The sequence below is a fragment of the Pseudorca crassidens genome, chromosome 12 (genome assembly GCF_039906515.1).
Source record: "Pseudorca crassidens isolate mPseCra1 chromosome 12, mPseCra1.hap1, whole genome shotgun sequence".
NCBI classification, from domain to species: domain Eukaryota; kingdom Metazoa; phylum Chordata; class Mammalia; order Artiodactyla; family Delphinidae; genus Pseudorca; species Pseudorca crassidens.
Genome location: NC_090307.1, coordinates 13,033,071 through 13,049,027, shown reverse-complemented (window position 1 = coordinate 13,049,027; position 15,957 = coordinate 13,033,071). Strand labels below are relative to the sequence as shown.

Below are 15,957 nucleotides of genomic sequence, written 5' to 3'. Positions count from 1 at the left end.
CCTCGCAGCCTTCCCTTCCTTGCTCAGCTGGAAGTGTCTGAGAGCAGAGGCATAGCGCCCTGTAGTCGTAATAGCTAATCGTAGACCCAAGGCCACTCAGTCCCAGAACGTCAGCCTTTACCTCACTTGTAATTTTCCTTATGTCAGTTTGGACCCCTTAGAGTTGCCCTGTCCAACACATAGCTACTAGCCACATGTGGCTATTTAAATTTAAACGAAATAAAATTAAATGAAATTTAAAATTTAGTTCCTTGGTCACACTAGATGCATTTCAGGTGCTCAAGGTGGCTGCTGTATCGGACAGTTCAGATATAGGACATTTCTGTCATCACAGAAAGTTCTGTTGAATGGCGCTGCCTCAGACATTAGCCAGAGAGGGACTTCATCTTTGCTGAATTTTAAGAAACTGAGACCCAAAGTGGTTAAATGACTTTTCCAAGGATTCCCAGGAATTTACGAAAAATATATTTCTTGGCTCTTTTGGAATCCTGAGGATATCCTATATTTCGATCTTGATTTTTAAAATTTCTACATCAAATGCATATTTGATTTTTGCAAGCAAAGGAATCTAATATAATGATGGTCTTGCGGTATAAAAACACTGATTCTTTTTGGAGATGCTCAATCAACCTGTTATAGTTAATTATGTCTAAATTATTTTTCCTGCTTTTAGTGACCTGTGAATTTCACAAGAAAAAGGAAGTCTGGATTAATTTTTGGAGAAACATTGCTTTATTTATTCCCTATCCTAGATTGTGTTAGTAATATTGTTATGCTACTAAAGACACTCGGAAAACTGGAATCAATTACATGAGAAGGCCGGGGAGTCACAGGACCCATCATTGTAACATCCACGGTCAGTTAGCATCATTGGTCAGACTCAGGGTGGGAAGACAGTGCTAGAGACTTACCACACATGTGTGTCCCAAATGTTCTTCATAGACTCTTAGCTTCACTTAGAGCCAAAACAGACAATAAATGTCTCTCTCACTCAACTGTGTCCAGGATTTATGCAGTGCCTGGTGTGAGATCTCACTGCGGACAAGAATTCACCTTGGGTGGCAGGGCTGAAGCCTTGCTCAGGTGCAGAAACCAAATGCAAAGAGCCACAGAGCACTAGAGACGGGGAGTCCAGGACTTGGGGACTCTTGAAGAAGGTCCGTCCAGAGGAGGGGCCCAGAAACTCCTCTGAGAGCCACCTTTCCTGCTAGGCTCCCTTGGATACAAGGAATTTATCCCAATGGAGATCAAAGGGGATTCTGGACCACTGTTTTAAGTTATTAATTAAGTGAAATTGATCTGCAATTATTTCAAAAGCTAACCAAACCATGGTATAGAGAGAAGATAAAAGAAAGAATCTGGGCTCACCGTAGCTCTTATTAACTTCCTCTTTGTAATGAATACCGCTCCTTGTGTTCCAGCGAGCCCTTGCCTACCCACGTGCAAAAAGGAAACACCAAAGAAAGCAGCAAGGCATCTTCTCTTGTCACAGTGAGTTGTGTTTCTCTAACTCTGGGGCTTAGACTTGTTGACGAAGACACCATAAAAGGCTGATGTGCCCCTTGGGTGTGATTTTTATCGAACAGACACCGAGTATTGGGACAGTGAAAGAACTTCTGGCCAGTGTATCTGGTGAATTACATGATAAGAAGGTGCATCCCAGAATAGCAGACCAACTGGGGAGGACTCAGAAAACAGGAGACCAAGTCCAAGAAGAACAGATGAGGCACAGAGCACCCATCAAATACCACAGGGCGGGGCAGATAAGGGTCAGAGCCCAGAGGTTGGAGGATTAGCAAACCCAACAGTAGTATTCTGGTCTCTTGTAATTCTGCCCGGCATGGCTGAGCAAGGGCTCCCGGAGTTCTCTCATAGTCAAGGAGGGTTAAAGTAGCACAGAAGGCAAGGCCTTGCTGGCAATGTCAAGAGCATCTTCCTCCTCTCAAGGTGAGCCCCTCTCCTGCCCACACTCAGCCTGGACATGTGCTATGCGGTTTTTGGAATGGGTCTTCTAGTCCGCAGCACCCTGACCAGCCAGGGTCTAGTGCATCCATGCTCCTTGGAAATGATTATCAGTTAAACCAGATATTCTTCCTAACTCCTGATGTATTTTAATGAGGAGATGGAGAGAGAACCATCTGTAGAAAAGGCATTATCCCTGTGTGCTCTGAGGACAGAGCATGGGAAGAATCTTAAAGGCTCTGGAGTGGGAGTGAGGTGTGCACGGAAGATGCACAGGAAGCAAGATGAAATGAAACCAGAGGAAACGGCTGGGCTGCGGCTGGGAAGTAAAGGCTGAGCTTTGAAGAGGGGCAGCTCTAGCACCAGACCTTGACCCTGCAGATGATGGTCTCCCTGAACGCCGGGGCTTCTGGATCGAGGCACGTGGATGGCTGGGAGCTGACCGTGCGGGCTGGCGGTCGTGGGGACCCACATGACTGGGGAAGTGCAGGGGTGAGGATTATACTTTACACTTATGACACTGTGCTGAGTTTGGCCTCGAAGGCATTACTGGTGAACTCAGAAAGGGAAGTCTGATGTAGTTGGAAAACTCAAACCTCAGCTCCACTACTATGAGCTGTGATGCTTTGTGAAAATAAATTGACCTCTCTGAACCCTGGTTTCTACTGTGGTAGGCTGAATGATGACACCCCCCCACACCCTCCCGAGACGTCCACATGCTAATCTCTGGAATGTATGAATATGTCACCTTATATGGTAAAACGGACTTTGCACGTGTGATTAAGTTAAGGCTCTTGAGATGGGGAGAATCCTGGGTTGTCCGGGTGGGTCCAGTGTCATCATAGGGTGCTTATGAGAGGAATGCAAGAAAGTGAGAGTGAGAGAGGGGTGTGATGAGGTTGGAATGATGCAAAGAAGGGGCCATGAGCCAAGGATGTGGGAGGCTTCTAGAAGCTGGAGAAGGCAAGGAAGTGGAGTCCCCCTAGAGCTGCCAGAAGGAACATGGCTCTGACGACACCTTGATTTTAACACAGTGGGACCTATAAAGTGCAACGATAATGGTACCCACCTCATAGGTCTGCTGCGACAGTTTAAATAAGACAGTGTATCTAAGGCACTTAACAAAGTGGATGTCAGGTAAATCGTAGATGGTTTTATCATGTGTTTTATAAAGTCATATTATGAGAGCCAGGGCTGGATCCCACTACACTGCACTAAGCCAACTTGGCGTGGTTGGAAGTGGCTGCATCTCTTAGAAATTATGGTACAGCATCTTAGGATTGCTGGAACCCAAGGAGTTGCTTCTGAGTCCTTTATCCCAGAAGGCTTTGGGGACCCACAGACGTGTGACTGAAGTCCTGCGTTCCAGCTCCGCACAGCCACGATCTTGGTGGCATTTGAAGGGCTGCAGGTGCACCTAAGGCACTCAGATAATGTGACAGTGGCGAATGAAAAATGTCACCAAGCCGTGTGGCTGTGAAGTAGGCAACTGGCGGGTGTGGATTTCAGAGTAAGAACATGCTCTGTGCTCGTGGACATGGGCATGGATGAATTTGGTCACATGTGAACAGATCAGAGTGACAACAACTGTGGCTGAGGGAAGCCCAAGACCCTTCTTGGTTTCTGTCTTTGTGGAGTGTATGTACACAGCCTCCCCACGAGTAGGGGATGAGTGTGATGACATAATGACTAAATTCTGTTCGAACTTGAATTAGTTGTGGTACCACTGGGTAGAACATAGGGGAAGTAATTAGTGAAGGCAAATGGGAAAAGTCCAAAACTGGAATTTTGTTTTTAAGTAACACTGGGCAGAGAACCATTTAGGAATGAAGACAGCATATTTCCCTAGTCCCCTGCACGCAGATCTCACTTTAAAGAAAACAATGAGAAGGTAAATTTTTTTTTTTTTTTTTTTTTTTTTTGTGGTATGCAGGCCTCTCACTGCTGTGGCCTCTCCCGTTGCGGAGCACAGGCTCTGGATGCGCAGGCTCAGCGGCCATGGCTCATGGGCCCAGCCACTCCGCAGCATGTGGGATCTTCCTAGACCGGGGCACGAACCTGTGTCTCCTTCATCGGCAGGCGGACTCCCAACCACTGTGCCACCAGGGAAGCCCGAGAAGGTAAATTTTAAGTGGTGTCATGGGAAATGTTAGAAGCTAATGTTACTAATCTGAAAGCTATCGGGGCAAGGAACTATCCAGGCGGTTATGGGGTAGAGGTATTGCAGGAACTCTCCACAGACGTCCCAAATTGTTGGTCTTTGAAAATAAGGTCCACGTGCAATGTTCTCTGCAGTGTCATTGTCAAGATCGTTACTAAGTTTATAGCTAGGCATTATCAAGATGGATTCTCATGATGAGTACCTGTCTCCAAGGACCACAGTTGATTATTATCCTGGGGGTCATGTATCATTCTCTCCCTTTCTGTGTCTCTCTCAGTAAATAGAAATGAAAAGTCAAGGTTTGGGAATAATTAAGAAAATTGTTGACCTTGTAGGTAATTATAGGAATTTGCTACTTTGATTCAGCTTCCTAATATAAATCCTTACTCTGTCTTTGTAAATATTGCGGGCCGTTATTTTCCGTGGCTGCACAGCCTTTAATAGTTTGGAATAATAAATAATGTGATTTTCTATTTTGGGTGGCACCTCAGCCCCTTCACATTCACCATTTTGATCTTCACGCCGCTGCCTCAGCAGGTTGGTAGGACATGACAGGACAAACGGTGCAGTTCTGCTGAATTGAGGAGAAACCTAAGGTTCAAAGAGGTGGAATGCTTTACCCAAGCTCCTACTTCTAGCCAGCCACAATTTGAATCCAGATCTTCTGATAGCAAGTGTTCGAAGCCCACCATTAGGGCTTGAAATACTTTCATTGAACATACCGCAATCTGGTTTCCCTTCTGACCTAACAGCAGATGTTTCAAAAGTAAGAATTCTTTTGGGAAAGTCTGGAAAAGAGGGTTTGAGGTGTTGCAGGAAGGGGGACCCCTTCCAGGGCCTGCCTGAGAGTGGGCCGTTGCCTAACACTCAGAAATGAACTGTCCGAGGAGACACACGCGCTGACAAAGCAAGAGACTTTATTTGGAAGGGGCGCCTGGGCGGAGAGCAGCAGGGTGAGTGAACCCAGCAGGACTGCTCTGCCACGTGGCTCGCGGTCTCAGGTTTCATGGTAATGGGGTTCGTTTCCGGGTTGTTTCTGGCCAGTCATCTTGCTTGGCCCGTAGTTTGACTCTGGGTCCTTCCTGGTGGCGTGCACATCGCTCAGCCAAGATGGATTCCAGCGAGGAAGATCCTGGGAGTTGGTAGGACATATGGACTGGCGTGTCCTCTCTCCTTTGGACTTTTCTGAAATTCTTCTGTTGGTGGTAGCTTGTTAGTTCCGCGTTCCTTACCAGGAGCTCCTGGTGTAAAGTAACTCATGCAAGTGGTTGCTTTTGTGCCTGGCCAGGGCGGGCGGTTTCCGTCAGTGGTTCCCCTAACAGAGGCAGTCGGAGAGAAAGATGCTTTTCAGCCTTCCCAACTTAATTAGCATGGGGGTAGGGGAAATGGGGGCAGACAGAGGAAGGCATTTTACAGGCATGTTGTTCGTGTGTGGGCGCTAAAACATCCGTACACGGAGTCTAGAGTGGAGCCATTCAACGTGGCAGCCACCAGCCCCGTGCGGAGCTTGAGCCCTTGAAATCTGGCTCATTTGAATTGAGATGTGCTCCAGCTGTCAATTCCACACCAATTTCAAAGACTTCATATAAAAAAGGATGGAAATGACCTCAGTCATTTTCATATTGATTATATGTTGATATATTGGGTTAAATAAAATGTTATTAAAATTAATTCCATGTACTATTTTTAATTTTTAATGCGATTACTGGAAGATGAAAAATCACAAATGTGGCTCACATTTTATTTCTGTTGGATGGCACTGGTCCAGAGGTTTCCTGTTTGGATAAGACTTGGTAGGTGAGGGTAAGTGAGGCCAGGAGTCCATCTGGGTCTCAAAGAGGACAGAGAGTCCTACAGCTGAGGGCCAGGGGAGAGCTGGTCCACCCTGCCCTAGGGAATGGGGCCTTATTATGCAAGAACATTAAAGAAGCAGCAAGAGTTCTATGTGGCAATTTCAATGGAAACATTTTCACTCCTGAGACCTAGTTTCTTCCTAAACTCCACCCAAGGCAACATGGATTATTGCTTCCTGGAAACTCAACTAGGGGACTTGAAAGTGTCTCATATTAAAAACAGAAAAACCCAAGAAGGAGACAAATTATATTTCTAAAAACTTTTAGAACAAATGCTTGCTTGTGAGAAATAATTTTCCTATAAATATTTTATTCCTCCTTTTCTTTCTTTTGTACCCTGGCTGAGGAGTTCCACATGGACACAGGAGATGATGTTCCCCTTGGGAGAGAAGATCAAAGCCTCCCTGGGTCTACTTGCTGTTGAATTCTCCTCACGGTCTTTGCAGCTTCTACTCCCTCCTGCTTGCTGGGCTCTGAGATGAAGTGGGCTCAAAAGTTTGGAAAAACAGAGAGAGAATGCAGGAAAAAAATCCACAGCTACGTAGCATCTAAGCCAGTTGTTTCAGACAGAAAGTTCCAAATCTTGGCTAGAAAGAGAGAAATGTTTACTTTTTTTTTGTCTGTGGGAACCTGCCCCTAAACAACCCACTTTGAAAGAGAATGTGTAGTGATATAAATAGCAAGTTAGCCTGATTGATGTAAGATGACCCCAGAAAACAAGGAGCTTATTCAATTGGGCTTGATAAATATTTTATCAAGAAAAAAAGGAAAAAAAAAAAAAAAAGCCAAACAGACAAGACACTAGATAGAGAGTTCCTGAGGCTAAGGACTGGGTCTTAATAATTCCTAAATCCTAGAGCTCTGTCGCACACCTGTCCTAGGACTAGAGCTCAACAGACGTTTGTTGGACCACTGGATCCACTCATCAGCTTGTAGGAGAACAGTCAGAGTTCTCCAGGGGGTGAGAAAAGAAAGAAGGAAAGAACAGGCCCTGATTGCTTTGGGAGTTGCCTTTCCTTATAGATGTGGGCTCAGATATTTCAGCAGCATAGATTAAGAATGATACAGGAGCATACAACCAAGGACATACAGACAAATGACAAGTGGGGTAAGATGGGCAATGAGCTGCAGTTCTGTGGTTTTTTAATGGGAAAGAAAAAAAAAGGAATTTTAAAACACAGATTTGCAACAAAAATAATACATTTCAAATTGACTAGCCTCTCATGCTTTTCTATGACAGAAGTGAGCCTGTGCATTTAATTGAATTTTTGTGACTCTAAGGCTTTGTTTTTATTTATTTTGTTGCTGGAATGAATATTTATTACAATTATCATTACCCAATTACCTGCTGGGTCCTGGGGGGAGGGAATGTATCCTCTGCCCCTCCCCCATCCATCTTGGAGCTTCCAATAAAGTCCAGGGGGAGTGCCTAGAGGGGTAGGCAGGGCAGGAGTCTTCCAGCAGTTGCTGATGTTCCATTAAAAGGAGTTTGAAAAGGCATTTACCACCCTTCCACATGTTCAAGTTGACATTTAACTTTTAAAATTTAAATATAAATAGTTGCAAAGGATTTTCTTTCCAATGCATTGTGAATAGTATGGGAAAGAAAATTGTCCCGAAACTATCTGTGGCAGAACTTTTTTTGTATGATGTAATTTATAACCCCTTCCGTGAAGTAATTATGATTCTTGATAAAATGCTTGAGTAACTTCCAGATAGACTTTAATGGGATTAAGAAATCCTGAGAAGTTAGGCTTCCCCGTTCACTATCTTAAGACACATCAGTCAGGCTCTGGGCATTCTTTGGTGGTGGGACCACTTTTTTTCCCTCTGGATTGTCTCTGACAATCCCTGAATTGAGGCCAGTTTGAAATAGAATTTTGACACATACTAATAACAAGTTTGTCTGAGAAGTTATTTTAGCAAATGACATTGTACAAATAACTTTGTTGCACCACTTTTTCATTATAGACAGTGGAATCTAAATACCATAACAATAATCATGCATAATACTCAGCATCAATTACATGAAAAAACAGGAAAAAATTATTTTTTGACCCCAGGAAGTTTTACATTTTTCCTTTTCTTCCCTAAAATTCATATTTCTACCCTCCATTTTATCCTAATACGATATGTCTTACAACTGAAAGTTTAAAATTGGTTAACCTGTCATAACTTTCTACAACGAAAGTAAACTATGAATTTTTGTGACCATAAGGCTTTACTTTTTTGTTCCTAGGTTGAATAATTGAATAATTACAATTATTATTATTACCCAACTAATAAAAATGTACAAATATATTACACATTTTGATAAACCGTTATTAAATCTAAATTTTAAATTTTATTGGAAATACAAGTGTTAATGAGATAAATGGGGCTGGTTTATCATCCTCCCCCTCCCCACCAAGGAGGACAGGTATCTATAAATAGAAATGACCTGTTACTAGAAAGAGCTAGGGTTCACCATCAAACCCATTCTTTGTTTTTTTTTTTTTTTTTTTTCCGGTACGTGGGCCTCTCACCGCTGTGGCCTCTCCCGTTGCAGAGCGCAGGCTCCGGACGCACAGGCTCAGCGGCCATGGCTCACGGGCCCAGCCGCACCACGGCATGTGGGAACTTCCTGGACTGGGGCACGAACCCACGTCCCCTGCATCGGCAGGTGGACTCTCAACCACTGCGCCACCAGGGAAGCCCTCATTCTTTGTTTTTATGGATGTAAGCTTCGAGGAGAGCTGTTCACATACCAAGTACGAGGGAGTGGAAGGAGTTTTGTACAGTAATGTTACACAACTCTGGATTTCTGAGTTATATTCTGAAATCATATTAAAAAAAAAAAAAAACCCATATCCTGCCAGCTTGACACGTGGCCCTCTTGACTAGGTGTTCTTTCACCTTTGTTGAAAGCAACCAATTGGAGAAGTGATTTGCAAAAGGATTCGTTTCCCAGTCATTAGTGTCTAATACAGCCCAAGGATTTCACATCATACCTTTTGGTAACTGAAGGGTTTTAAATCCCCAGGACAGTGCCCAGAGGTGTGCAGGTAAATTGGCTCTCTGGAAAAAAAAAAGAAAAAGAAACAAGAGGGGGGAAAAAAGCTCTATTTTGTATCTTGTGCTCGTTTCCATGGTGTAAATACTTCCACCACGGCCGATTTCAAGCTACCAAACTTGACTTCGCTGGAGTTGGGAAGAGACGGGCGTGATTGGCCCCCGTGGCCAGGGCAAGGGAGCCCAGCACAGGGTACAGTGCCTCACAGCCAGATTCCGGGAGGGACCTCTATGTGCGCCTCTGTTTTGTGAGCTGTGACAGATGATTGTGAAAGGGAAGGTGGGAGATGAGAACTGGCCTGACCTCAGGACAGAGCATCCCTGCGATGCCAAGAACGTTGATTCCTTTAAACACTCCAAGCTTGCTTACCCCTTGCAAATGTGGTGCCCCAAGGCTCCATGTGCAGCCGTTTGAAGACCACTGATTGAGAAGAGAAGCAAGGGCCTGGGAGGCAGCCGGACCACAAGCTCAAATCCTGCCTTTGCAATTCACGAGGTTTGAGGACTTGGGCATATTAACTTTTATGAGTCTCAGATTTCGTCTATAAAATAGGAGAAGCCAATACCCACCTTCCAAGGTAATAACTGGTGGTGTTACGTGTACAGGGCTGGCAGCCAGCAGATGCTGCTATCGGAGTCCTTTTAATTGAGTTGAAGGGAAGACCCTTGGAGGATTGATGCCTTCCTAGGGTAGCAGTATAAGAGGGAAACATAGGTGCCCAGCTATTTAGGATTTCTGTGCTCCAAAACAAGTGACTGCTTTGGTTATCTTCTTTTTTAATTAATTAATTTATTAATTAATTAATTTATTTTTGGCTGTGTTGGGTCTTCGTTTCTGTGCGAGGGCTTTCTCTAGTTGCGTTGAGCGGGGGCCACTCTTCATCGCGGTGCGCGGGCCTCTCACTATCGCGGCCTCTCTTGTTGCGGAGCACGGGCTCCAGACGCGCAGGCTCAGTAGTTGTGGCTCATAGGCCTAGTTGCTCCGCGGCATGTGGGATCCTCCCAGACCAGGGCTCGAACCCGTGTCCCCTGCATTGGCAGGCAGATTCTCAACCACTGCGCCACCAGGGAAGCCCCTGCTTTGGTTATCTTAAAATGAGCACTTCAAACCAGAATTTTTAGCTTCTTTCTCTCCTTTTTATACCATCTTTCATCTTATGGAACAGAGGTTGGGATCTTCACTTGGTCTGAGGGAGTACACCCGGCAGCAACAATGGGAGTAGAACTCAAGGCTCGTCCACCTTGAACCAAACCAGAAGGGTTAGTAATGAAGAAACAAAACCTCCTTCTAAGGTGGCTTCACCTGTTGAGCAATCCCATAGCCTGGTCCCCTCAGGGCTTCATAACCAGTCAGGCTCCCGGTGGCTCTGCTGGCTTGTTAAGAAGGTCTTTGAATGACAGGGCAAAATCACATCACCGCATCACAAACAATTCCAGGGCACAACCGATATCTCACACTGTACTTTATTTTTCTTCACAATATTAACTGGACAGACAGAGAAAGTTGAATGGCAGTGTGGCTTTCCCCAACAATACAAAGAAAATGCTATTATATTTAATGCTGGCCAAGCAGAGACTTACTTTATCTTAACTATCTAAAGTACACTTATCATATAGTTTTTTGTGTGTGTACAGTGTTGCAGGATATCAGCCACCCCTAAGAAGTGTCCATCTTAAAAACAGCCCATGGAAGGGAGAAGTGTGAACATCTTGATAACAAAAGCTTTCAATACAAAACCACTTTTTATACACTTATTTTTATTGAAAACAAAAATAATCCCAGTAACTCAAAACAAAAGCAAAACTTGGTTGAAAACTTAAGAAGATAGTATAATAAACACAAGCTTCCTCCAAAGAAATGTGATCGGCTATCACTCCTTTAAATGCTACCCCAGAGGCAAAAACTTAATGAAATGAGCTGGCTGGAAGGCTCACTGCAGATTCCCTAAAAGGTCTAGGGACACGGAGTTACTAATATACTATAGTCATATTTAGTAACAATCCCGGGATTTTTTGATTAAGCCTTTCCATCTTCCACAAGTGTTTCTGTCTGCTGAGCTTACCTTGGGACCCAAAACAACCTTGTCATCGATAGGATATATACGGCCTTTCAGTTATTTTTCTGGGGTAGTCATGATGAATTGGGGCAATACCATTCATACTCCATCTGGTTTTCTTTGTGCCCCGTGGGATGCATATTTCATGGTTGTCTAAGGCCAGTCCTATGAGCACAGACATGGAACAGGATGAATCTTTGGGTAAGGATAAGGAACTTGTATTATTACTTACCCAGTTCAGTCTCACTTTTCTTCTCCCCGTATTGTGCATAACAAGTATTTAGAAATAGATGTCCCTACCAACCAGAAGGTTTTCATTAAATATCCTGTTGGTTAAAATTACAAATTTATTGTTTAAGTGGCCATTAGACACGCCCAGGCTTGAAACTGAAATCCTTACCATTGATGGCAGATGTTTACAGGAGTTTTGGTTCATCTGCATATTGCCGCACAGAGCTGGACTTTGAGTTGTCCTGTTGTCTCTAGAAGCTAAATATACCATAGAGCTTGAAAATGTTTCTTGTTTGTTGCATAAGGTCCTTCACGGAGGCATCACACTGACCCTAGTGAAGTTTTCACTTGTTTGCATCTCACATCCTACAGTCCTGGCTATTCTGAAAGCCTCCGCACCCTGATCCAATCTTGGGAATGTTTTGCTCATTTGAAAATTCTTCCTCCCAACCCTGCAACAAATGTCCTTTGTCCCATAATAATTAAAAAAAAAAAAAATCCCTGGGAAGATTCAAATTGAATAACAATAAAGATCTGATTGGAACCTTCATAAGCTTAACAATGTAGAATTGTATTTCTTAAAAGTGTGTAACCACATTTGTCTGGGCTGCAAAAGACACCACAGAATAAGATCAGAATAGAATTTCAACTGACTCCCTAATTTCCTTAGAATGGCTTACATTTCAAGCCCTTCCTGTTTTTTTCTGATAGAGGAGGTGTCCATTACTAACTATAAGTGATAAGGAAGTATAAAAACAGCCGCTGCCTTAGAAGTACAGTCGAAATTAGAATTTAAGTTCACATGTATAAGTTCATCATTTTAGCGTAAGTTTAATTACAATATAGACAATTTGCAATTCTGTTTATCCCATAGATCCTCGATGCAAAACACCCAGACGTGTGTTGGGACTGTCCTACATATTTATGTCTAATCCTGATTATTAGAACTCCTCTTGATTTATGATCACTTCCTAATTTCCCACATTGGGCCAGGACTAGGTCTTTAAATGATAAGCATAAACATTTTCTAATGAAATAAAGTCAAATCTTAATGGAAGGTCATATCTGAACAGACAGAGATAAGTGAGCTGGGGCAGAGGCTGTTGGTTTTTGGCTTGAACTATAGCAAAGTGCTTCCTTCATTCGAAATGTGACTTTAAGCCACATCTTAAGCCTGCAAAATCTGAGATGAGCTGTTTGCTGCAGAAGATACGAGCTGTCATTTTGATCTCTCTTTCGGGCTGTCTGTGCGGCGAGGGCCTGGGAGGACCCAGGAGGTTCTTGGGTGCTTTTCTCCTTGTGGCTTTTTTTAGAGCCCTCAACCTCCATTTGGAAAGTGCACGTGCTCTATTGAACCCTGACCTGGGCCAACATGTGCACCACGCTGATGGTAATTCAGGTGTGAATCCCTCCTCCACACCTGTTGGGTAGGAATGGGTCTCTGCTGTCCAACTGCAAAGTAATTGAGACAATGCAAAAAAGGAGGAGAAAAAAATGACTAGTTGAGGATTTTATATACATTCATTGCTTCTAACATGTTTTTAACAACAAGAAAAATGCAACTTCAACTACTCTTAGAGAGAGTGTAGCCACAATACTGTACAGTTCTGGGGTCAGGTGACCGGGAACATTTATCATTAAAACCAGATAATGTAACCCCACAGCAAAAGGAAACCAGTCAGAAATTAGCCCCTGTGACCTTTTTTATATGTACATTTTTAGAACACTTTGCAAATCCCAGCTTGAACAATAACAACAACAACAACAAAAGACAAACAGGCTTTATATTAAAAATGTCCGTGTTCTTCATGGTTACTTCTAAAGCAGCTTGGAGGATCTCGCCACTTGGAGTGTACTGCAAACCGACTCCATTAGAATGATCTTGGCAGGATAGCAGCACAGAATTTGATATTCCATATTCCTCACTTTTGACAATGTAAACCTTTCATAAGATAATATTTTGTTTAAAAATTAGAATCATTCAAAGGTCTGATCGTCCTGTTCCCTGAGGCCCTCCAGGGAGGTCTGGCTTCATACCATGGGTTTCTTGCTTTCTCCGTCTGGGGCGTAAGCGCCACTGCATTTCAGGAAGGACCTGAGGACGGCCACAGAGAAAGGCCCTATGGAAGGAGGGTGGGAGGGCTCCAGACAGGTCTCCGTGGAAACGGGCACGGAAACCATCTCTAAAGGGCAAACCATCGGAGCCAGAATTTAATCCCCTGGTCATCTTCCATCTGGCTTTCCAGCCGAATGAACCTCATGGGTTTAACCAAACATGTATGCAATCCTAAATGATGTGAGTTAAATTCTGATTTGGCCAAGGACAAGTAAACCTAAGCAACTAGGTCAAAGGGACAACAGATACGTCCCTCACAATAAATAATTCTGTTGACATGGAAGTGGACGTAACTCGGTTCAAGCAAAGTGGCTGGGTGGCCAGCATGCTCCAGGTTTTCTCAGGTAGCTGAGACCCAGGGCTTATCTCACCTCCTCAGAAATGCTTTTAAAGAATTAAGAGCCAAAAACCTCAAATGGAAAAAATGATCATTTTTGCTAACAAATAGTGTAGAGGCCATAACTAAATACAATTTTTTAAAAAGATGCTGAGATGCATGTAATCTTTTTTTTTTAAAGCAGCTTTCGAAATATCAACCACAGCATTAAACATTGAACATGAGTACATTCCAAAGTTAATACAGATAAATGGTATATAATGCAATAATGCCACAGTTATTCCACGTATGTCTCAAGGCTGATTCTAAACTTGAAAAAATATTTCTAGTTTATGAACTGGAGATTTCACTTCTTTTGCTACTTCTCTAGCGTTTTCCAGCACTGATTTTTTTTTTTCTTTTTTCTTTTTTAACGCCCCAGGATGTACAGATAATCCCCACATTCCACACCTGGAACTTTTCTCCCCCCTCCGTCAGGTTTTTCAAATAAAACCAAACTACAATGACAAGATAATGTTTTACATCGTAATTCCACAGACATAGGTCAGTTAATCCATTTTAACGCTTCCTTTAGGATTTATGACCCTCCCCAAAGTCTTTAAAATCTTGCTTTAAGCTGCACAGGCAGGCTGGCAACCGCACAGCCAAGGCGCACGCGAGCGTCTCCCTTGGGGGGCGGGCTCCTCAGCCATCGCCACCTCCCTCCGCGAGCAAAGGCGCAGTGCCTGTTTCCTTCCCTCCACAGTGATCAACGCCCGAAGAGCCTTGGCTCCCGGGTTCCACGCTCCGCGTGGAGAGGCGCCTAACCAGGGGGCCCCAGGGTAGCAGGACCAGGCCTCCTGCCGTCTTTCCTTGCCCGCGCGATTCTGAGCTCCGTCAGCTTCCAGGCGTTCGCAGACCACACTGCTCTGTTTAAAAGCCCTCGAGCAGGCCAGCGAGTGGCCAGGCTGGGTTCCAGGACGAGGTCTCCGAGCTGGGGCAAGGCAGAGCCGACCGCGGCCTCTTGCGGAAAAGCAGGCACTTGTGGCGGCCTGATGCTTCCTGAGGCCGAAGAAGTCACCGAAACGTTCACTTCCTCGCATTCCAGAGGATTCTGTTTCATACACAGGCAGCGCCAGTATTTGGAGGGGAGCGTATCCAAAATATATGAATATACACGTCGGGGCTTAAGGTACTGGATGATATTGTATAAATTGCTAAAATGCTTCTCGGCACAATTGGTAGCTTAAAAAAATACTTTCCTATGGTTTAAGGGCATTTTTCCCGTCACTGTCCTTCGGGGTGGAGATCTTGGCAAACACCAAATCCATCTGAAGTTTCCGATGGTTTTCTTCCAACCGGGTGTGTACCATATGCAAAGTGCCTGTTCTTCAGGCCAGGGAAGAATGGTCTCCCCTCCAAGGACCTGCCCTCTATTAAGAACACAGCCTCCAGGGCAAAAAAAAAAAAAAAAGGCAAAGAAAGCGAACACCTTCTTCCTAACCTCCAGCAGCCAGAAACCCGGCTTCTGGAACAGTCAAGTCCTTTGTCAATTTGTTTGCTTTTCAGATGGTGAGTCAGTTGGGCCAACAACATGGAACAGAAATCCGTGTTTATAGGCACAGGAGACCAGGTGGAGCCATCCAGGTGGGGCTTAGTAATTAGCAGTAGGGTTTCCAAAGACATGTTCAATGGGACTGTCTTAAATAAATAAATCTTATTTTTCTTAATAATGTAAAAAATAAATTGTATTTCCCTTTGGCAGTAAGTAGCTGATTCGACGTTGAGCCTGAAAGCTGTTTTTTCGTTGTTGGTGGTGGTTTGTTTTTGTTTTTAAGAGACCACAGCTTCGCTTCATGGTACATCAGTGACAATGCATATTATTTCTACTGCTTTAGTGAACCTTTTGCATATGTGTTTGTGGCCGGCTTGTGGACTTCACTTATGGCCCAGATAGGCACCCAGGGTGATGCAAGCTCCCACCAGGGCCAGACTGAGCAGTGCCTTCAGAGACAGCCAGGAGAAATCAAACAGAGGCCGCATGCTGGGACCGTACAGCTCCACAAAGGCATCCTGCAGTGGGAAGAGGAGGGAAGGAAAAGAATATTAGAGCGGCACAGACAGAATGCCAGATGACAGGGAGAAAGGCATCTGAAGTGCCTGGGCACCTTCAGGAGGGTGAGGGGAAAGGTCAAACGCACTTTGGGGGC

General features: G+C 44.2%; 1 protein-coding gene across 1 annotated transcript in view; it reads right to left on the bottom strand.

The window, feature by feature from the left end:
- Positions 1-10,768: 10,768 nt before the first annotated feature.
- BCL2 (BCL2 apoptosis regulator) overlaps positions 10,769-15,957 on the bottom strand; it is a 182,196-nt gene continuing 177,007 nt past the window's right edge. The window contains exon 3 of the mRNA XM_067698891.1: positions 10,769-15,820. Coding sequence (XP_067554992.1) covers positions 15,686-15,820 — 135 coding nt within the window. The 3' untranslated portion in view covers positions 10,769-15,685. The remainder of the gene's footprint in view (positions 15,821-15,957) is intronic.